This window comes from Myxine glutinosa, chromosome 1 (assembly GCF_964187855.1).
Source record: "Myxine glutinosa chromosome 1, kmMyxGlut1.1, whole genome shotgun sequence".
NCBI lineage: Eukaryota > Metazoa > Chordata > Myxini > Myxiniformes > Myxinidae > Myxine > Myxine glutinosa.
The window spans coordinates 411,037,740-411,062,250 of record NC_136261.1 but is presented as its reverse complement, the minus strand read 5'-3'; the positions used below and the strand labels follow the sequence as shown (position 1 = coordinate 411,062,250).

The following is a 24,511-nucleotide window of genomic DNA, read 5'->3' as shown; positions in this document are numbered from 1 at the left end:
AGAGCACATGAAATCACATGTTCATGGACATTGAGAATGAACTACACCAGAGTACATTAAATCACATGTTCATGGACATCGAGAATGAACTACACCAGAGTACATGGAATCACATGTTCATAGACACTGAGAATAATCTACACCAGAGTACATGAATTCACATGTTCATGGACAATGAGAATGAACTACACCAGAGTACATGGAATCACATGTTCATAGACACTGAGAATAATCTACACCAGAGTACGTGGAATCACATGTTCATTAACATTGCTGTTTTGACCCCAGAGACAGATTACCGATTTCGTCGACGGTACAATTTCCAGTACAAAAAGCAAGAGTGCACGGTAACATTTTACCATGGTGTATCACCTGTTTAAAACGACAGTAAGACCATAGGATTAAAATTTATTCCCTTATCCCATGTCATCACCTGCATGTCAGGCCACGTGATCTCACTCCGACGTCACAGGAGGGATGCACAACATAATTCCGGCGGATGGAGTTGACGTGCTTACGTCATGGTAACCGGGACAGAAATGACGACACAGTCACGTGTCTGACCCAGACGGCATGACCTGGGAGGCCAGGTGCCTTAATGAGAGACGGTAATGACTTCACTGCATTTTGTAACTTACCTGTATTATGGAGTAAACCCTCAAATATAGTGGGTTCTTATGTCGCGAGCTTCGACCAATCGCGGGCAACCTATCTATCTATAATTCCAGTAATCTCTGTATGTCTGTGTGTATGTCTGTGTGTATGTCTGTGTGTATGTCTGTGTGTCTGTGACCGCTGTTTCTCGACAACCACGGGTCCGATATACTTTAAACTTGCCAGGTATATTGCTGGGGACCCGAGGATGTGCCTTTTCAAGGTTTCATATTAATCGGAGAAGTAGTTACCGAGCTATGTCCAAAAAACGATTCAACCAATCAGAGAGCAGCGAGCTATCACGTGTGCCGAACGTGGCGAACAGACTCTGCCTCGGACGGCACATTTGAGAGCGTATTCATTTATTTCACGTTGGCAAACTATGTTGCCGCTATGTTGGCGTTAAACTATGTTTTAAAACTAATTAAAACTAATTTGCGATTCTTTCGCTTTCCTGCGCGTTTGTGCACGCTATGGCGATTTCTTTACCAAACTCCGCAAGCCGTTCGCTTTGGACCAAACCATTTCATGTAAATAGAGGGGGGGGATTGTCACCGTACTCGCAAGCCGTTCGCTTTGGACCAAACCATTTCATGTAAATAGAGGGGGGGGGGGGGGGATTGTCACCGTACTCGCAAGCCGTTCGCTTTGGCTTTGCAAATGGACCAAACCATTTCATGTAAATAGAGGGGGGGGATATAATTTTAGATATAGAGATAGTACGGGCACGCCCTAGTTATGTTAAAGCGCGGTATTACGCGCGCTGCTTGTGAGCAAGGAGGAAGCAGACAACGCGGTAATTTGTAAGAGTCTTTATTCAAGAGCTCACTGTAATACTCGGCTGCTCAGGGCTGCGCGCCCCGTGTATATCGTGAGGCCACGCCTCTCTCGCGGGCGTGGCCCACCCCCACTTGGTGTGCGGGGTGATGTCACCACGTCAGTGCTTTCGTGTCCGCCACACGCGCCCCCCCAGAATCCCCGCGCACCTGAAGGGTCAGTTTGCGGGGCAAACGGATGACCCGGCCGAAGCGCCCCCTGGCGACTGGCGGCGTCTGGGATGCAGGGATGCCATCTGGGATGCCTCCGGCTGCCCCTGGGATGGGTGCAGGACCGGGGGGCAGCGTGGCGGCGGGGCTGGGCGGTGCTGGGGGTCCGCCCGCAGGGGGGCGGCCCCGACGCGGGGGTCGGGCCACCGGCGGTGGATGGTCCACGTCGAGGTGGGCCGGCTTGAGGCGGTCCACAGAAACGCGGTCAGGAGTACCGCCGATGTCCAGGGTGAAGTGCTTCACCCCGGTCTCCAGCACGCGGAAAGGCCCGTCGTACGGGGGCCGCAGTGGTGTCCGATGGGCATCGTGGCGGACGAAGACGTACTCCGCCGTGCGAAGCTCCGGGGCGACGTGCGTCGGTGGGTGCCAGTGGCGTGCCGTCAGCACCGGGGCGAACCTCTGGGCAGTCTCCTGCAGAGCGGAGCACTGCTGTGCCGCAGACCATGGTGCCGTGGAGTCGGGGAGGAACTCGCCCGGCACCCGCAGTGGTTCCCCGAAGACCAACTCCGCCGCGGATGCGTGCAGGTCCTCCTTGGGCGCCGTCCGGAGGCCCAGCAGGACCCAGGGGAGCCTCGACCCAGCTGCCGTCGCGGAGGGTGGCCCGGAGCGTGGCCTTTAATGAGCGGTGAAATCGCTCACACAGGCCGTTAGCCTGGGGGTGGGAGGCCGTGGTTCGGTGCAGCCGGACCCCGAGCCCCTGCGCGACCACCCCCCAGAGCTCCGAGGTGAACTGGGGGCCGCGGTCGGACGAGATGTCTGAGGGGGCACCGAACCGGGCGACCCAGGTGGCGATGAAAGCCTGCGCGACGTCCGCCGCCGCCACCGTCGTCGACGCCAAGGGCACGGCCTCCGGGCACCGGGTGGTGCGGTCCACCATGGTGAGGACGTGGGTGAAACCCCGCGAGGGGGGCAGAGGTCCCACCAGGTCCACGTGGACGTGGTCAAACCGGTGTTCCGGCACCGTAAACGGGGCCAACGGGGCCTGGGTGTGCCGGTGCACCTTGGCACGCTGGCACGCGAGGCACGTCCTGGCCCAGCCGTGGACTGCCTTCCGGAGGCCATGCCAGACGAATTTGTTGGCGATCAACCTTTGGGAGGCCCTCGCGCCCGGGTGGGATAGGCCGTGGATGGCGTCAAACACCTGGCGCTGCCAGCCCACGGGCACGATGGGGCGAGGCCACCCGAGGGAGACGTCGCACAAGAGGGCCGCGCCCACGCCGTCGAATGGCACCTCGGTGACGCGGAGGCCCGTGACGGCGGTCTGCAAGGCCTGGACGTTGGGGTCAGCGGCCTGGTCCGCTGCCATCCGGGCATAGTCGATGCCGAGGTGGACTGCGTGGGCGACGGCCCAGGAAAGGCAATCCGCCACCGGGTTGTCCTTCCCCGCGACGTGCCGGATGTCCGTCGTGTACTCGGACACGTCCGAGAGGTGACGCTGCTGCCGGGCTGACCACGGCTCGGTGACCTTGCCCATTGCGAAGACCAGCGGCTTGTGGTCGACGAAGGCCATGAACGCACGGCCTTCGAGCAGATGGTGGAAGTGCCTGACCGCCAAGTGAAGCCCGAGCAACTCGCGGTCGAAGGTACTGTAACAGCGTTCGGGCGGGCGAAGCTGCCAGCTAAAAAACGCCAGCGGTTGCCAAGCTCCACACACCCATTGCTCATGCACCGCGCCCACCGCATAGTCTGAGGCGTCGGTGGTGAGGGCGATCGGCGCATCGGTGCCGGGTGCGCGAGCATTGTGGCGTTAGCCAAGGCGAGCTTCGCGCCCGTGAACGCCACGTCCATCTGCTCGGTCCAGGTGACGTCGCCTTTGCCCGGCTTACCTCGGAGAGCTTCGTGCAGGGGGCGCAGGTGCCGGGCGATACGGGGCAGGAACCGATGGTAAAAGTTCACCATGCCCAGGAACTCCTGCAGCCCCCTGATCGTGCGGGGGCGCGGAAACCCCTCCACTGCCTCCACCTTGGCCGGCAGGGGGACGGCTCCGTGCCTGGTGACGCGGTGCCCCAGAAAATCTAGTTCGGCGACGCCGAACCGGCACTTTGCGGGGTTCACAATCAGGCCATGCTGGCCCAGGCGTTCGAAGAGCGTGCGGAGGTGGTGTAGGTGCTCTTCGCGGGATGCGCTGGCGACGAGGATATCGTCCAGGTAGACGTATACAAAATCCAAGTCGCGCGGGACGCTGTCCATCAGCCGCTGGAACGCCTGAGCCGCATTCTTCAGACCGAAGGGCATCCGCAGGAATTCGAAGAGTCTGAACGGCGTGATGACCGCCGTCTTCGGGATGTCCTCTGGCCTGACGGGGACCTGATGGTAACCGCGTATGAGGTCCACCTTCGAGAAGAAGGACATGCCCGCCAAACGGGCGGAAAAGTCCTGAATGTGGGGGACGGGGTAGCGGTCGGGGGTGGTGTCGTCATTGAGACGGCGATAGTCCCCGCACGGTCGCCAACCCCCGCCAGGCTTCGGCACAATGTGCAGCGGTGACGCCCAAGCACTCTCCGAGCGCCGAACGATGCCGAGTCGCTCCAGGGTAGCGAACGCCGCTTTTGCTACCGCCAGCTTCGTCGGCTCGAGGCGGCATGCCCGGGCGTAGACCGCTGGCCCGACGGTGGGGATGTGATGGGCCACCCCGTGCTTGACGGCCCCCACCGAGAAGGTGGGCCGCGTGAGGGCCGGGAAGCCGGCGAGGAGGTGGGTGAATTCGTCCACTGCCGGAAGCGTACAGATCAACGTGGCCGGAACCGAACCATTCAGCAAGCCGCTTGGCAAGCCGCTCGGTGAGCCGCTCAGTGGGCTGCTCGACGAGCTGGGCAGCGCACAAGCGAGCGAGCTGAACGTCTCGGCCTGGACAAGACGTCTGTGCTTTACGTCGACCAGGAGCCCATTTGCGCACAGGAAGTCCATGCCAAGCAGTGCCATGGGCATGTCAGCGGTGACGAACGACCATCGGAAAACCTGCCCTCCGAACCGCAGGGAGAGGCAGCGTTTTCCGTATGTACGGATGGGCGTCCCGTTTGCGGCAAGCAGCGCGGGCCCCCCCCCCCCCCCCCACGGCGTGCTTGTCCGACGTACTGGCAGGAACGACACTCACCTGCGCTCCTGTGTCGCACAGGTAATGGCACCCGGATAAGGTGTCCGTGATGAACAGCAGGCTGTTCGAACGGCCGGCGCTCATTACCACTATCGAGCGCCGGCCCAGGCGTTTCCCGACCTGTCAAAGGAGCATGGCGGATGACACTGCCGAGCCTCGTGGCCGAACCTGGCGTGGAACCGGCACCAGGTGGTGGAGCTGGAGGAGCGCGGCTGGCTCCGCCAGGCTGGTGGAGCCAACGGTTTTCCCCGCGGTGGCGGTTTTCGCCGCGGTGGTGGGCAGGGCGTGGCGGCGGCCACGAGGTGCGTATCAGCATGCTGTGTATGCTGTGGAAGCTGATGTTGTGGATCAGCATCGGCCTCGGGATCCACGAGGTGGGCCGCACCGACTCTCGCCCGCGTGTCCGAAGCCGCGAAGTACCTGTCCGCCACGGCGGCCAATGCTCGGGGTTCCGTTAGCACGGTCCCGGCCAACGCGAGGCGTACCTGTGCTGGAAGTTGGCGACGGAAAAGCGCCCGGAATAGAGAACCAGGGGCTTCGTCGCCCAACAGTGACAGCATATGGTCCATTCGGACCGACGGGTGCGTGTCGCCGAGCTCGGGGAGATCCAGGAGGCGATCGGCCCGTGCATCCTCCGTGAGGCCGAACGTGGCGAGGAGCAGCCGCTTGAGTGCCTCGTACTTGTGGCCGTCCGGTGGGTGGCGAAGGACGGACACAACTCGAGCGGCCGTGCCAGGCCCGAGGGAGGCGACGACGTGGCAGTAGCGCCTGTCGTCGTTGGTGAGGCGCCGAAGCTGAAACTGGGCTTCGGCTTGGACGAACCAAACTTCGGCCTGCGCCTCCCAAAATTCGAGAAGTTTAACCGACATCGCGTTGTTGGTCATGGCAATGGCGTCGTGTTTGGAAGGATCGCTACGGCAGATCCAACGTCGAGGGTCACCAGTAAAGCGCGGTATTACGCGCGCTGCTTGTGAGCAAGGAGGAAGCGGACAACGCGGTAATTTGTAAGAGTCTTTATTCAAGAGCTCACTGTAATACTCAGCTGCTCAGGGCTGCGCGCCCCGTGTATATCGTGAGGCCACGCCTCTCTCCCGGGCGTGGCCCACCCCCACTTGGTGTGTGGGGTGATGTCACCACGTCAGTGCTTTCCTGTTTGCCACAATGTTCTGATTTCGTTCTCGCGGTATTTCATTTCGGCCAATCGCGGTTTTTGAGCTGACATGAGTCATTGCTTGTGTGTGTGTGTTTGTGTGTTTGTGTGTGTGTGTGTGTGTGTGTGTACGATGACCTCCCATTGCGAGCCTTTTGGTGTTTCTTAATTGAAGGTATCGAGGGGTTAAAGGTTAATCTAAGGGTATTGAGGGGTTAAAGGTTAATCTAAGGGTATTGAGGGAATTGAGGGGCTAATCGGTTTAAAGGGGTCTTTCAATAAGGGTCTAAAGTTAAAGATCTGTAAAAAGGTTTAAGGGATTTCAAAGATCTGAAAGCTATGTCCCAATAGCACGTAATTAACGTGGACAGTTGAGTAACAACATGGCGCCTATTGTTGAGTTCGCCAAACTCTATTATATGGCTCTGGACCCTCCCAGTGGTGGGTACTCTGCTAATACTTGTATAAAATCAATTAATCGCATTGAAAACCTCATAACAATCTGTTCAATGCTTGGAACAATATGGATTTTTGTGTATAAATATACAAAGGACGGAATATAGTCGAATGAAACTTACCATGACGAAGATAAGTCGAAGCACCCAAAGTCGATCCATAATGTCTTCCAGAAATGACCAAGTTAATTTGTGAAAAATTCCATTGAGTTTGTTTTACTCATTTGCATTTGCATGCACCAGGAATGGAACAGCACCTGTTGTACAACACAGATTATGTTAATATAATTATCACAGTGGTAAACACAGGTGTTGTGGTGTAATTATCACAAATGTGGTTATGAAGGAAAATGTGGAGAAATATAGAGTGACAGGTAGGATTATTCAGTTCAGCAGCATTCCTATGATCCGGGCCATTCGGATATATTGTCTGGTCCAAAGAGGACCAACACACACACAAACACACACACACAAACACAAACACAAACACACACACACACACACACACACACACACACAAACACACACACACACACACACACAAACACACACACACACACAAGCACAAACACACAAACACACACACACATACAAACACACACACACACAAACACACACACACAAACACAAACACACACACACACACACACACACAAACACAAACACACACACAAACACAAACACACACACACAAATACACACACACACACACAAACACAAACACACACACAAACACAAACACACACACACACAAACACACACACACACACACACAAACACACACACACACACACAAACACACACACACACACACACAAACATACACACAAACACAAACACACACACACAAACGCACGCACAAACACAAACACACACACACACACAAACACACACACACACACGCACAAACACAAACACACAAACACACACACTCACACACACACAAACACAAACACACACTCACACACACACAAACACACACACACACTCACACACACACACACACACACACAAACACACAAACACACAAACACACACACTCACACACTCACACACACACTCACACACACACAAACACACACACACACACACCAGAAAAGGTATCCCTAACGCACCTGACAAAAATTTCTAAAGACAGGTGTGATTGGAAGATGTCACACAAGAAACTGAAACAACGACTCCAGACCCACCAATTGCAAAAAAAGAAAGAAAGAAAATATGAAACGAAATATCAACAGATATACACCGACAACTGGGAAAATACCGAAAGAGCGAAAAACCAAAAAAAAAGAGTTGGACAGATTCGGGATAGAAGCTTTTTTTTAAAATTAATATTTAATATTTAATAATTTTTACAACTAAAATGGCCACCAGTCGGCCATCTTGGATCTGATCTCGAAAGAAAATGACGTGCACATGTTATCATTATTCATCATTCATTATCTGTGTGTCAAGTTTAAGCAAGATCAGTTAATGCATGTCTGAGAAATGGTTGAGAAACGTGTTCAATATTTAATTTTTACAACGAAAATTGTAAACAGTTTGTCATGTTACCTGAGAAAGGCACCCTGGGTAGGAGAACAGAAAGAGGTAAGAACGTATTTCTTTAATAATTAAAATCTGTTGTCGATCTCTACCCTTTACAGAGCGACAGAATGTGTCAGGACAAGTAGAGAAACGTTTCGAGGGGAGAACAAGCCCTGGAAGGGTCTTCACTCCCATGGAGGACACTCACCTGAAGATGGCAGGTATTTTTATTTGTTCGAAGTACCGACGATAACTCACCTCTTTACAAAAGATTGTAGGGTCTTGAAGGTCCACCGACGTCATTAGTGTTGTCAGACGTGTCATCGACCTTCACGTCTATCCGATGGTTGCCTCACATGTCGATGTCTCTTCCTGTATGTGAAACACCTGGATGGTAGTTTAGAGTTGGGTCTCGATCCGAACCCACGACCTCGATCCCCCTAGCTCGGAGACAGGTGAGCACAGCTCGCAACTATCGTGCCAACCTTGGTTTTACCCAAGGGTAGTTGTGTAATTTCTATTTATTACAGGACGGTACACAGGTAACAAACTTACCTTTGATCCTTATAGTCTGTGTTTCATTAACCGAACAGGTAATAAACTTCTGATTGGTTCGTCACAAAAAGGGTGTTTTGGAAATGATGTTGTCCCTCAGATAAACGTGAAGCTGGTTGTCCCATCTGCTAGCATTAGTCAGTGAATGTTAAATGTGTCATGATGTCTTTCACAGAGTATGTGACATATCATCAGCAATCTGAACAAATTTCAAATTCCTGCCCAAATCTCAATCAATCGAAAACTGCCCATCCGATTCGTGAAAGACTTGCACCAAACACTTTACCCAAGCGATATGTTAAGGAAGTATATTACGTCATATATCAACCAGAGGTGAAGCGCAAAGTATCACAGAACGAACAGGTAAAACCGAGTGATCGAGCTAAAACCGAAATATAGCAGGATATCTCAAAAGGTTATAGACGGATTTGGTGCATAACACTGAAGATAGAGCATGTACCTGTACCTGGCTGTATTCACATGTGTCCGTTTTGGGTTTCCTATGCAAGCTACAGACAAAGGCCTCGATATCCGTGAGCAGCTAATCCGAGATGTGAGGTGATTCTCTAAATTTTGAAAATGCTGAATCTTGTGTCTTTCTCTATCACAGGTAGAGGCCGAACCTTACCTTTGTACTGAAAATCGTCGGTATAGTCACATCCTGTGAACGCATGTAGTTTTGCAATAACACCACACATCTCTGGTCCGGTGCTTAAACCTCGTGCAGATACATGTATGTATCGTCTTGTGTTGTTGTAGCTTACACCAATGTCCATCCAGAAATGAGCTGGAAGGATATTGCTTTGTGTGAGCAGCACAATGAGTACGTCAGGTTCAGATGGGCGGACTGCAATGTGACTTTCTTACAGAGACTCACACATGTGCTTGATGTGCCAAATAAGTCACGCATGTGTCTCCTGATGGTGGCATGCTGGACTGGGGCCTTCTTTCCTGTGGACACAATCATCCACAACCTCATAATTGTAAGCCTCCCCGCCCCCCCTCCCCCCCTCCCCCCGATCCAGTCCTACAAACAGTGTGTGCCCTCGGATATGCTCGATGGATCCCTCATCCAGTCCAACAAACAGTGTGTGCCCTCGGATCTGCTCGATGGATCGATCCCTCATCCAGTCCTACAAACAGTGTTTGCCCTCGGATCTGCTCGATGGATCCATCATCCAGTCCTACAAACAGTGTTTGCCCTCGGATCTGCTCGATGGATCCATTATCCAGTTCTCCAAACAGTGTGTGCCCTCGGATCTGCTCGATGGATCCCTCATCCAGTCCTACAAAGAGTGTGTGCCCTCGCATCTGCTCGATGGATCGATCCCTCATCCAGTCCTACAAACAGTGTGTGCCCTCGGATCTGCTCGATGGGTCCCTCATCTAGTTCTACAAACAGTGTGTGCCCTCGGATCTGCTCGATGGATCCCTCATCCTGTCCCACAAACAATGTGTCCTCTCGGATCGGCTCGATGGACCCTTCATCCAGTCCTATAAACAGTGTGTGCCCTCGGATCTTCTCGATGGATTCCTCAACAAGTCCTACAAACAGTGTGTGCCCTCGGATCTGCTCGATGGATCCCTCATCCAATCCCACAAACAGTGTGTCCCCTCGGATCTGCTCGATGGATCCCTCATCCAGTCCCACATACAATGTGTCCCCTCGGATCTGTTCGATGGATCCCATTTTTTGCCACTCCTCCATGAGGAATTTCAAGATGTCTCTCTTGAATGAGTTTCACTTGAGTGAAGTTTTGAAGTCTTTCGGATGTCTCTGGTCAGAACCGGACCGGAAACATCTGCTGTGCTCAATATGCTTGATTGATGGTATTTGATATGAATTACATAGAAAGTTTACTCTCTTGGTGAATTTAGTAAACGCAATCAGAACAACTTTTGCAATCTCACCAAATGTTGCTGGAATATTCACACGAGTTTGTGTCTGTCTTAACATATCAACAACACACGTGTCAATGCTAACTGGTTTCCTGCTTTTCACCTTGTCTTCTAATTTATGGAGCAGTTTCGATTTGTCAGTTTTATTGATTTTTTCAGCAAGGCTTTAGGATACAGGTGAAAGTAGGTAACCAAACACAAAAGCCAGATCCAAGTCGGTAACTACTGTCAGGTGCAGTCGTCTCCAAAAGAGATCTCCTGGCCTCGTAACGACACCTGTTCGGTTCGAGAACTGAACATTTTGGCGACGAGGATAAACCGTTTAGAGTTTGAACGTGATCGGTTAAGTGGAGTAATGAAGAACCCCATTCAATGCAGATTGCTGATGGAACAACGTTGGATTTCGACAAGGCCTTACATAGAGCTTCGTCAATGCAATTGGTGGGAAAAAACACGGTGGATCTCCACGAGCATTCCTGAGTCGGGCGGGAGGGAGAAGTGAAGAAGATTACGAGTTTGAATATCTGCCAGAACTCCCACGGGCCATCTTTGGAGGGGGAGGGGGTCTGTAGGGAAATGCAGTCATTGTGGATGGCCGGCTCATGGTCAAGGTACCGAGTGTTCAGCAAGAAATGTAGACTGATTTGTCTGTAGTAAAAAGGGTCATTTTGGAAGAGTCTGTCGTTTGAAACCCAAGACCCAAATCATTCCTCGGAGCAAGAACAGCTCTCCACAGAGAACGATGAGTGAGGCGATGTTCTGGGAGAAGTGGAGGGGACACGACCCCAAAAAGACCCACAATTCCCCCAGTCAGATCATACTAGGCACGTCTACTGGTGAATCTGTGGATATTGTGGGAGAATGGGAAGTTGCTGTAACTTATGGCACACAGAAGGGAGAGTTTACCTTAATTGTAGTGAGAGGTTAATTGCAGTCTGCTGGGACAGGATTGGCTCAAGTCAATCCGCTTGGATTGGCAAGCTATGAACAACCTCCATGTCGGTGATCAATTGAGGAAACTCCTCACGAACGACGGGGATCTTTTCACATCTGAATTGGGAAACTCAGAGCAATGGAGGTCGAACGAGAGTAGTGTATATATGTTGCTTCTGGGACACTCTCATTTTCCCATTGACTTACATGTTAATTTTCCTCTTAACCTCATTGCCCATTAACACCTCTATTTCTCCCACCCTCATCTTTATGAACCTTTTGTCTATAGTACCTATCCTTAATGTTGTTCATTAGACCACTCAAACACTACAAATATTTGTTTTCCCTTATAGACCTATAATCCTTCTTCTACATATCATCTGGCAGATTATCTTTGACCCACTCAAACATCGACCCATTCACTTACATGTTAATTTTCCTCTCACCTCTTTACGAACCTTTTAGCCTTTTGACACCTATCCTTAATGTTGTTCATTAGACCACTCAAACAATGATTCCCCCTTGGTCTTATGGTACTCTTACTATCAATGATCCCGAGTAGACCACTCAAACATCGATCCTACAAATATTTGTTTATGCCTAGGAAATAATTTAATTCTCCTACAACTCTCTTTACCATCTAATATATTAACAAAGTATATGTTTGAGTTTGGTTCTTTATTAAGATATTTTAACTGAGCTAAGATAAAATGGTAAACCTCCCTCAATGTTCTTGTTTGAGTGCCTCCAGTGCCACATACCATTTTTAAATTAAAGTATATATTTTCCTGACAACCATCAAAGTTTTCCGTCCACTCAAAAATATTTCCATCTTTTTTACCCAATTCACCGGTATTTAAATTAATTCTATTATTTGTTTTGTAAATTTTTTTTACCAGTTGTCTTTTCAATTATACCTATTTGATATTTTTCACATTCGTTATGTTTACCATTTATATACCAAGGTTGATTACACCTCCACTCTTTAGTCTGGTTGGTACTTGGTTCTATCATTTATATAATAGTAAAAAGGCGGCGGTAGCCCGTTAAAATCCCTAACCCCCCCCCCCCCCTTTTTAAACTTATCACTTATATACTTATATAACCAAAAGGGAGACTATCAATATTCCATTTTCTAAAATAAACCTCTTATCATCAAAAGCCCCCAATGCTTTCTTATTCACCTCTTCTGAATATAATTTATGTTTATAACTTCTTATTCCATTAATCTTTCTAAACTCTTCTTTCTTTGTTGTTAAACAGTTATAATAATCCTTAAAGTTTATTGTTTCTTTAATAACATTTTTCTTTACACCTTTTAACTTCTTATCAGTCTTTTCAACGTTATTCACAATGTATTTATAAGCATAAGCCTTAGACCTCAATCCCACAAATTCACTCATGACATTTCCTCCTAATTCATCCTTAAACTTTCCAATCACCTTTTTATTTTTAGAAGAGAACAACTCACTCTCTGGACTGTAATTACTAGTGTCATAGATATTAATGTCCTTTTTCATGTCTGAATAAACATCATCAGTATTAATTTGCAAAATAAATATTGTCGCAAATTTCTTTGGTGTAGAACATAATTTTTCTTGTTATATAATGTAGTTAGTAATTTTTCTGTTGATTCACCGATATTAAATGATTGTTGATAATCACTTAACCACTCCTTCTTTGGACTTTCCTTTTCACAAGCAAATGGGAGATCTTTGTGTAGGTTATGAAGTTCCTCTGGATATTTCAAATCGACCTCAAAATAATAACCAACCTTTGAATTATCCAATTCTTTTTATGTAGAGATACATACATCTTGTAAAACCTTTTTGTAATCTTTTTCCTTTACCCATCTAAGTTTTCCATAAGGAAGAGCCTGAGACATTGCCCAGCCATACACGTTGTTCGTGTCGTAGTACATCAAGTAAGAACTCTTTTTCGTTGAATCATAATTTGGAAGATATTTGTTATTTGCCTTTGCGTATCTGCTCGAGCAGACTTGTGAAATTCCACCTCTTTTTGCCTTTTCAATCATCAAAAGCATATCAACATCGGTTATCAAATCCAAAGCTTGTTTTGTCATTTTCAACATCGCGCTCCAAGCCAATCCAGGTGCTGTGTAGTAGTGAGCAGGATCCAATCCATATCCAGTGCGACAAACAGATCTAAAGGCTTCAAATACTTCGGCCAATAAAAGCACATCAGTTTTGAGATACAAATCGTGATACTCGCCAAGATTCTTGATGTTATATTTTTCCCAAACATTTTGTGCGTGTACATAATCTTTATCAGATATATGACTGTTGTTTAATTTGTTATAGAAATTTTCTTTTAAAGGAAGTTGTGTTTCATTGAATCTCTCAAATGAGTCCATATAGTCATAGGGGTAAATTCCCTTTTGTGTTAGTAAATCTTTATGTGAAAAATACTCTGAAAGACATGGAAACTCTTTTAGATTTTGAACCAAGTTAGCCAATGGACTTGCCATGAATTTAAATGTATCATGAAATCTGATATGAGTAATAGGAGATGTGTGAATTGTTTTTGTGAATGAAATGTATTTCTGATCCGTGTTTGGAATTGCTGAGATACTTCCAGAAGTCTTTGAGAGTTCCTTGATAAATAGATGTGTATCATAATGAGCGTTGTTATGAAGAAAAACAGGAATGAAAGAGGGGAGTTGATAATTAATATTACAACTTTGATGAGCCGAACCTCTATATTTACCAGTGAGATGACAATGGTCTCTAACCTTTAGACCTTTACCAATTTTCTTCTCACAAATATGACAGGCAACCTTTGGCTGTCTAAATTCTCTTTTTTCTTTATTTGTTAAGGACATTGGTTTATTGGTTTCTCTCATTATCTTGGTTAATCGGACACAGTCTTTTTCTAGTCGTTTCACAAACTCCTCTGGGGTATTTGAGCCTCTCTGCACCTCTAACTTGTTATATTCATCACCAACGGATGATTTGATATAATAACAAAAACCACAAGGAGTATGTTTTTGATATTTATTTGTGTATGATTCTTTTGGATCTGGAGAAGCAGTATCAATTTTTTCTAAAATACTTTCAAAATCAGCATATATAACAAATGGATGTTTTATTGTTTTCTTTTCATCTTTGAATGTGATCTTTGAGCCATTTTTAGGCATGTTGATTACCGTTGATTTATGTTCACCACAATAATTTGAATGTTTATCTAATCTTTCTTGTGTATGGAAGAAGTTAAGACAACGCATACAAATATATATTTTATTTGTTCTTTTACATACTTGTGGTTTTATTAATTTTGTAATATCTTTGATGTATGTATAATGTGAATTTTCGTCTGAATTAAAATATAGAAGATTAATATGAGTTTGTTTACAATTGTCAGAAAGCTTTAAAACCTGAATGTTGTTTGTTTCTGTTAGACCATAAACATTAACTGATAAATTATTCAACTTTTCAAATTTAGGAATATCATTTAAAGTCATCGGAAACTTTAGATCTTTCGTATTTAATGTATTCTCATATTTTTTATAATGAGATACTCTTTCATCATGAAAATGTGGAGGATGTAAGTGTGCTAGAATAGACCAGAGAAAACATTTATTGTCTTTATTTTTGATATTGATAACTGCTTTTCTATTTTTGATAACACTGGGTAAATCAATGTAAGTAGAAGCTTTTAGAGGATCTGATTTAAGAATATGAATGTCTATGTAAATAATTTTTCCTATATTGAATCCACTTCCTACGATTGAATTATCCACATCTTGCTCTTGTTTAATAAGTTCATCATAGACTCCTGATGTTTTAAAATCTTGATATGAAGATATAAAGTTTGGCTCAGTTCTCATGTATGGTGTATCTATAACTCCTTCGTCCTTTGTCATTTTTAATTTTACTCCCATATAAAATTTAAGTGGTTTCATTTCTTTTAGTGTTTTTTCAATCAACGTTTGAACAGCAGGTTTAACTATTTCTACAGCATCAACTATAGACTCCGGTTCAGGAGGTTTGAAGTTAAAGTCTCTTATTTTAATATATCCTTTGAATGCACCATCAGAGTTTTTAGTTGTGATAAAATTTGATAAATGTTGATTTGTTTTAAGATGTATTTCGAAGCCTTTCTTGAGGATATTTTTATTACAGGCAGAACAGTGTTTTGTTTCCTTCTGAATAGGAGATAGTAGGTGAAGTAGATTAAATGTGTGTTTGTTAGTTTAAAGGTGTCTTTTGTATTGTTTATATTCTTGTTCACAAACGTCGCAATACGTTGCTTTGATCATATTTATATAGCAAAATTATACTTAAAGTAAAACACCTTTTTAGAGGCTTTTTTTTTTTTTTTTGGATACTGAATCGAAGCTCGTGAAAAAGCTAACATTTACTTCACAAACAAATCAACCAGACAAACAAAACACACAAAAAGAGGGAGCGGAAAACAAGATGGGGAGGGGAGGGGAAGCACACAAACACAACATTTGAGAGCAGGGAGATGTGTGGAAGGGAGAGGGCTTGGGGGAGGAGGCGTGGGAAGGGGGAGGGGAGGGGGGGGTGGAGGGAGAAGTATAAAACACAAGGACACCAAGGACTTCCAGGACAGAAGTTGGTATTTCAAAAAAGTGGAATTGGGGTGAAATTAGCGGGGGTAGAAAAGATCAAGGTTTTGGATGGGGGAAGATAAGAGATGGTGGTGAACAGCAGTTTTAAAGACCTGGAGGGTGGAGTGGGATTGAAGAGAGTGAGGGAGTTTGTTCCAGAGGCGGGAGAAGAGAGGAATGAAGGAGTGAAGGTGAGCAGAGAGTCTTGATTTTGGCAGTTTGACCATAAGAGGGTTGCAGGCAGATCTTGTGCAACCTGTAGGAATATTTGCGGGACAGAGCCCAGAGAGAGCTGGGGGGGGCAAGGCCAGAGAGGAGTCGGTAGAAGATGGAAAGACCACCAATCTGCCTGCGGTGAGTGAGTGAGAGGCCCTTGGAGTTAGCTTCATCACGGGAGATTCCAATGATTCTGAATGCTTTGGTTTCAACAGCATGAAGACGAGCTAGGTGTGAGGCAGGAGCACCAACCCAGAGGGGAGAGCAGTATTCCATTGAGCTGCAGATGAAAGCCTTGTATGTGGTGAGGAGCTCAGGTGTGCCAAGGAAGGACTTTGCACGACGGAGGATGCCCAGTCGGCGACTGGCTTTGGAGGCCAGATTTGAAATGTGGTTTTCCCAGGAAAGATCATGGCAGATAGTGAGACCCAAAAGCTTGAGTGACAGAACTTCTTGGAGAGGATTATTCAGAAAGTGGATGGGAGGGTTGTCCAGTCGGTCTTTTCGGAGAGACATCGTAAGAGTGTGAGATTTGTCAGGATTGAAAGACATGTTCCACTTGTTTGCCCAGTCTGTGATTTTGTCCAGGTCTGCAGAGAGTGAGGAGGCAGCAGACTGCCGATCTGAGGGATGAAGAATGGAGCGACAGAGAGTCGAGTCATCAGCAAAGAGATACAGAGCATTTTCAAGAGAGTCAGAGAGATCATTGATGAAGACCAGAAAAAGCACAGGGCCCAGAACACTGCCTTGTGGAACTAGAGCCTGAACAGGAAGAGGAGATGAGAGAAACCCATTCAGGGCCACACGTTGACTACGACTATAGAGGAAGTCCGCCAGCCATGCGTGGAGATTTCCATTGGTACCAAAAGAGGAGAGTTTGGTGAGCAGAGCGGGGTGCCAGACCGTATCGAAGGCACGTGATATGTCAAGGGAGACTGCTCTAATTTCCTGTTTGGCATTGAGGACCTCCATCCATTGTTGAGAAAGCAGAAGCAGCATGTCCAGAGTAGAGTGTCCAGGTCTGAAACCAAATTGATGATCAGAGATCAAGCCATTGGAGAAGAGGAAAGATTTCATATCTGAAGCAATGATGGATTCCATGACTTTGCTGATAATTGGGAGAAGGCTGATTGGTCTGTAGTTGCTGGGATCTGTTTTTGCACCTTTTTTGTGCAAAGCGGTGATGTTGGCAGATTTCCAAGCAGATGGAAGATGACCTTGAGCAAAAGAGAGGGTGAAGAGAACAGAGAGAGGGAGTGAAAGAGCGGAAGAACAGGATTTTAGGACCCGTGGGCTGATGCCGTCAGGTCCAGTTGCAGAATCCGAGTCGAGGGTTGACAGAAACTTTTCCACCTTGTCAGGAGGAAAGGACACAGAGTCCAGGAGCAGCTGGGTAGGACTGGGTACGGTGGGTACAGAGAGGGATGGGTTTGGGATAGAAGATTTAGAGGCAAACACAGAGTTGAGGCATTCAGCTTTTTCACGCGCGGAGTCAGCCGTGTGGCCATTTGAGGTGAGGGAGGGGATGGAGGGGGAACAAACACCAGAAACAGATTTGACCAGACGCCACCAGGATTTGGAAGAGGGAGACAGATAAGAGAGTTCGGTCCTGAGAACGGAGAGGCCGGAGGCTTTTGTTAAAGATGAAACTGTGCTTAAAGTAAAACTTATAGAAGAACGTGCCTTTTTACAGGCTTTTTACATATGAAACTATACTTAAACTAAAACACTTTTTCACTCAGAATCATCTGAGTCATAACTATCACATGAATACTCAGAATCATACTCAGAGTCATCAATAAAGCTACTCTCATAACTATCATTTGAGCACAAACCATTAGCATCATAACTATCATTTGAGTTCAATGAAATACTATCATCACCATCGTCCGAGTTCAATGAAATGCTATCACTATCGTCCGAGTTCAATAAAATAGTAAAATCTTCACTGCTGTAATGACTCATATTTAATTAGCAGGAAAAATATTCCCATCAATATCTATATACTTTCTTTCATTAAGAGATTCAATCTCTACATTTTTAATATCAAAAGTTATCTTTAAATAATCTCTAACTATCATAGAACGAAATGACATTTCACCAGAAATATTAACATCATTCATTTTACTAAGATCTACACCCTTTGGATTATTAAAGTAAATACAAATTTCTCCACGATTATTGTTGATGGTCTTATCATTCTTTTTCAAATATCGCGATCGATCACTTTTTCAAGCTTTGAATAAATTGCCAGGAGTAGAGGAGAAACTTTTGTTAGATTTACTTTAATGGATGTCTTTCCAGGTATAGTTAGAGCTCTTCCTTTAAATGAAATAGAGGGGCTCATGTTATTTTCCATAACTGGTTTTACCCAAAAATTTCCATATTTATCTTTGTTCAATTTAACATCTTTGACATGTTTTTCTATATCTTCCACCGAAGTAGAGGTTGATTGAAATTTGTCTTTTGTGCTTTGAAACATTGTATTTATTAATGAATAAACTTGCGTTTAGTTTAAGTAAAAATTTACCATATAAATATGATAGGTTCTGAAGGATATTTAGAATTTCCAGACTCTCCATATGATAAATTAGAGAATTGTCCAGCTTGTGATAGAATAGGGCTTAATAATGAGGGTTCATATAAACAATGTATTTTCTGTGATTTAATTTTAATTAATGATAATTAAAAATATAAAAAAATATATAACTCTTTTAAATTAGAACCAAAAATGAATTAATTTACAAGATTAATAAGAGAGATGAATGTTAAGTATTGTGATGATAATACACCATTTCTTTCAAGGGAAGAGACTATTTGTATTGAGGAAATGTATAAGGGTTTAATGATATTTATTATTCAAAATAATTTTAATGGAAATGTTAATACAAGATACTATATAAATAAAATAATGAATTATTTTGAAATTAAACCCGAACTCAGGATAAAATATAGAGTTTCTAAAATAGCTCAAAAAAAGTTAGATGACTTGTTTTCCAAATATATAAATGAATGATTTTTTACCCGTTTGGGAAAATAAGATAAAATTTAATAACCATAAAAACATTCCAAATTCATTGAGATGTCTAATAGTTGGTTCAAGCGGATGTGGAAAAACCTGTTTACTTTTAAAGATGCTTCTTGGTCCTAATTTTTTAGATTATGATAATTTAATAATTTTTACAAAGTCAAGTTTTCAACCCGAGTATCAACTACTCTCACAGGGTTTTAATGCAGGTCTTAAAAAGGAAGACATAATCGGTTTATTTCAACTTCAAAACAAACTAAATGATTATAATATTGAAGATATAATACAAATATTTTGTGATACACAGAAATCAAAATCGAAACCAAAACCCATAACTTGTATTCTCAGTGATAATACGGATGATATACCTTCACCTCAAGATTTAGATAAATCAAAAAAGAACCTCGTCATCTTTGATGATTGTGTTAATGAGAGAAACCAAACAGTAATGGACAGCTACTATACAAGAGGGAGACATTCTTCTTGTAATTGTATTTATCTTAGTCAGTCATATTTTCAACTCCCTCGGCACTCAATAAGAAACAATGCCAATACTTTTATTTTATTTAAGTTAAATTCAATAGATGTAAATAATTTTTGGAGAGATAATTGCTCTACGTTATGTAGTAAAAAAGAATTTGAAAATTATATGAAACACACGATTGGAAAATATAAATATATTGTTGTGAAACAAGATGAGACACTAACTGATATTTTACACACATAAATGACAACTATTATTATTAATCTTGTGGGTAAATCTGCTTCAGGAAAGAACTTTCATAATATCTAAAGTCTTGAATAGTAAAAATGAAAAGCTTGTAAGTTTTTTTAAAAAACACCCTATGATTCGTTTTGTAAGTACTACAACCAGAGCAATGCGACCAGGAGAAGTAGAAGGGAAAGATTATTACTACATTTCAATGGAGAAACATGCGATTGAGGAACGAAGGTCAAATATTTGAGGAGGTCTCTCTTGGTTCTACAAAATATTCACATTGTAAGAGTGAGTTAAATAAAGTAAAATCTAACAGTGTTGGGATTTTAGAAACGAATCCTGAAGGAATGAGACAAATTATTAAACATTTGTGTGGTGATGGAGTTAAGATTTTATCATTCGGTTTTGATATCGATGAGGAGACTCAACGCAAACGTATGAAGAGCAGAGATACAAGTATTAGTGAAGAAGAAATAACAACTCATATTAATACCAATAAAGAATTTGATGAAATATTTAAAGAAAAGGATTTATTTCAACACATTTACTATAATGACAAAGAAAAGGAAAATTTTCCCATTGACCTTTACAATTCATTAAATGATATTTTTCAATAAATAAATACAGAAGATGAATACCGAAGAAAGAGCAAGAAAGTTTAAAGAACATCAAGAGTTGGTTTCAAAAGTTGTAAAGCAACAGGAAGAGATAAAGAATAAACGGAGACAGAAACTAACTGGTGAAGAAGCCTTTGAAAGAAAACAAGAGAAATTTTTTTAACCACTTTTGAAAACTCAACACTCACCTACAGTTCCCACAGTAGAATTTACTCCAAAAAAACTTCAAATGCTCAAAGATTTTAGTCAAATGATGGCGCAAGAACTTGGAGAATTAGAATATGATGATGAAGGATTATTTCGGAAACTTGAGGAGGTAAATCAACCACCTAATTATGTTGTGGAAGCTCTTCAAAACAATGAATATTCGGTGGGTTCAAAAACCAGAGCAGGTCTCATTCCAACAGAAGAACCAGCACAGTTCCATCTTGTGAAAGAAAAGTTATTGATATTTAATGATAAATTGGTGTTCTGAAGTTCTGCTCAACCAAATGTTGAATTAACTCCAAGATTAATGTTTCTTCTAACAAACTCCGGATTCAGCGGTTCAAAATATTTTGATGAACCACTTGATATGGAAAATGCGGAAGATAGGGTATATATTGATTTACTAAACTCACTTGATTATGGAGTTTCTGTTGCCGGTAAAAGTAAGAAGAATGAGAAGGAGAAACATATTATTGATGCTTTAAGTAAGCTTGGTTCGGGTGTTAGCTTTCTTCCAAATGACCCATCACAATTAGTTAATAGGTTATTATTGTTGTTAGGTAGTAAGAAGGCTGGAAACAACAATTGTTTTAATGAAGCATCCGCCATTTTAGATCAGTTGATGAATATGAAAATAATTAATAAATGTCAATACAAAGATATTTTATTAGATATTAAATAAGATGAGAAGCACAATTCTTAGTTTTAATTTCACAACGAGTGATTACACAGCTTCATTCCCTTACCCACTACAACTTGACCCCCCTTACCTCATATGAGGCTTCTTTGTTGTCAATGGAGACTTACAATACACTTTTTAATATCACAGAGAAAAACAACAAGTTTAGTGATAATCCAGGAAGTGGGTACAAAACTATAACAGTTTCACCCGGAGCTTACGAGATTTCTCAAATATCTTCTGAAGTCTCTCGCCTTATGAAAGAAAAAGGTGATAAACCAAAAAATATTGTAATAGATATTCAAAAACACACTTCAAAATCAACTATTAAACTTAAAAATAATTATAAAGTTGATTTCACGATTGAAAAATCGTTTAGAGAGCTATTGGGTTTCTCTTCAAAAAAGATTGAAACTAACGGAACGTTTTAGTGATAATGTCATTCAAATATCCTCCGGTATAAATTCAGTATTAATTCATTGTGATTTGATTGATGGTGCTTATAATGATGGAATAAGAACAAATACAATATTTTCATTCAGCGCATACTCAACACCGATTGGTTATAAATTCAATATGGAACCAAAAAATCTTGTCTATTTACCTGTGCCAGGAAAAACCATATACAGAGTAAATTTTAGGATAACCGATCAAGATAATCGTATGATCTCCTTTAATGAAGAAATTATATCCATCAGAATTCACCTACGTGAAGTTTTTCAATAAATAAATAATGGTTATTGTGAGAAAACACGAGTTGGGAAAATATAAAGTAATTACAGGGAATTGGATGTTCCTTTCACCATACTAAAAGGGTGAAGGTATGTTTCTTGGTCGAGGATACTATAAACCAAAGAGACAACGGGGTGTGGGTCATCAATTTAGAAATAAAGGAGATGGGATAATTGATACTCTAATGGGTATTGGTTCAACCATTCTTAAACATAAAGACCTAATTGGTTCAACTGCTTCTGCCGTGGGCTCAGTTGCGGGTGCTATAAAGAGTATAAAAGATGCTCAAAAGGAGTCTCATAAATTACAAGCAATCAAAGAAATAAAAAAAGGTAAAACTCAACTATCTTCACAAGAACAACAAAAAATCATTAAAATACTTGGGTCAGGGTTTCAACAATTTTAATGCTATATAAATACAAGTATGGAAGCGATTGATAGTACCTATGATTTGGATGATACGATTATCATTTCAAACTCCACTAAAAAGGAAGACTATTTTAAGGTAAATGCTATAACAGGAACAGACTGGAATTCAAACGGAACAAAAAGTTTTGAAATAAATAATCAACAAACTTACTTGAATATAGCTGATAGTTTCTTGCTGTGTAAATTTAAATTCACTAAGGCTGCAAATAATACTAATGCTACACTCATAAATGATTTCTTCTGGAAAATGTTTGACAGTGTCCACCTGTATATTGGAACACAAGAGGTTGAAGCGGTTGATTATGTCTCTGCTACATCTGAAATGATGAAATTTACACTATATTCGTTTAGTGATAGAATGGGTAAGGGAGCTGTTGAAGGTTTTATTCCTGATATGTCAATGGGAACAAATGCTGACCCTGGTTATATTCAAAGGAAGGCAATGTATAATGATGAAACAAAAGCAGAGAATAGTATTACCGTAGCAGTACCTCTTAAAGGTATATTTGGATTTTGTGACTATGATAAAGTTTTGTATGGTCTTAAAATTAGATTTCAACTACAAAGGAATGATAATGTAAATAGGTTGCTTTTTGGGGCTGAAAATGCTTTTGGCAACAATAATAAATTTGTTATTAATGATTTGTGTTGGTATATCAGTGAATATACTCCTAATCTTAAAACGGAAGAGATGTTAAATAAAAGACAACTCAAAGACCCCGCTAAATGTATCATACCTTAAAAGAAGATGTCAACACGTTAAACTGGAAAACACTACCTACACTTGGAATTTAGGTGTTCTTCAAGGAAAGCCACGATACCTCTGGCTCATTTTAAAAAAACCAGATGGGGAGGACGGTACTAATAAGAATAATGCGCTGTGTGATAATGTTTCTCTTGATGGAACATTTTATCCGCGAGATAGATTGGAAATTGATTGGGAAAAAAATGATTATGCGGAAGCCTACAAGTCTTACCAAAAGGTGTGTGAAAGTAATGGTAATAATAACCCTATTTTGGATATGGTTGTGTTTCAAAAACTTTATACAATCTACACAATTGACCTGAGTTCTCAAAAGGAAACTATAAAGTCTAATAGAGTGGATACTTCTCTATACATTGAAAGAGGAGAGAATGAAGAAGTTGATGCTTATTGTTTGCTTTTGGAGGAAACAGAATTACAGATTAATACAGATAATGGTGTTATGATTAATATCACATAGGTTTTTTCTCATAAATAAATGGTAGGGGTATATGTTAATCAAATCAATCTTAATAAATTAACATCTTGTATTCAAAATCAAAAGCCTTGTATTATTAATGTTAATACAATTCAAAGAAAAGGAGCTGTAAGAATTGATGTTTTACTCACACACACACAAGTAAAAACACTAAATGATACTGGTTCACTTAAAGTTAAAATGACAAAACCTATGTTAACGAAATATTCAATAGACGAGTCAAGAGGAGGATTTCTCCCGTTTCTAATTCCTTTATTTGCTGGTTTAAGTGCGGCGGGAGCATTGACTGGTGGTATTTCAGCAGCGGTAAAAACTGCTAACGAAAGGAAGGCACAACTAAAAGCTCAAAAAGAATTGGAAAGACATAACAAGGAGTTGGAGAAACAAATTATTGGAAGTGGTGTAATTAGTAGATTTTGCTCAAAAACTTGAAAGTCTACCTGATAAAGCTAGATTGTTGGTTGGAGATATGCTTGCCTCTATCGCTCAAGCGGGTGTTAAACAAACTAAACGGGGTAATGGATTGTATCTTTCTCATAAATAAATGGATAAATGGTTTAAACAATTTGGAAAGAATACAACGTCAAATATAGAACTAGCTAAGTATTGTAAAACACTAAAAATTGATAATGTGGTTATTTGTATGAGAGATGAATTAATACATATAAATAAGAATACAAAGAATATTATTATGAATTTAGACACACAGAATGGTTGTCATTGGGTTTGTATTCATA

The 24,511-nt window shown here is 42.8% G+C and overlaps 1 protein-coding gene across 4 annotated transcripts in view; it reads right to left on the bottom strand.

Moving 5' to 3' along the window:
* Window positions 1–8,436, bottom strand: part of LOC137417681 (NACHT, LRR and PYD domains-containing protein 12-like) — a 229,634-nt gene extending 221,198 nt beyond the window's left edge. For all 4 annotated transcript variants that reach the window (XM_078770500.1, XM_068103593.2, XM_068103584.2 and 1 more), the window contains exons 1-2: window positions 8,185–8,436; window positions 6,523–6,656 (exon numbers count right to left, since the gene is read on the bottom strand). In XM_078770500.1, the coding sequence (XP_078626626.1) occupies window positions 6,523–6,561 (39 nt within the window). In that variant the 5' untranslated portion in view covers window positions 6,562–6,656; window positions 8,185–8,436. The remainder of the gene's footprint in view (window positions 1–6,522; window positions 6,657–8,184) is intronic.
* Between the last annotated feature and the right edge of the window lie 16,075 nt (window positions 8,437–24,511).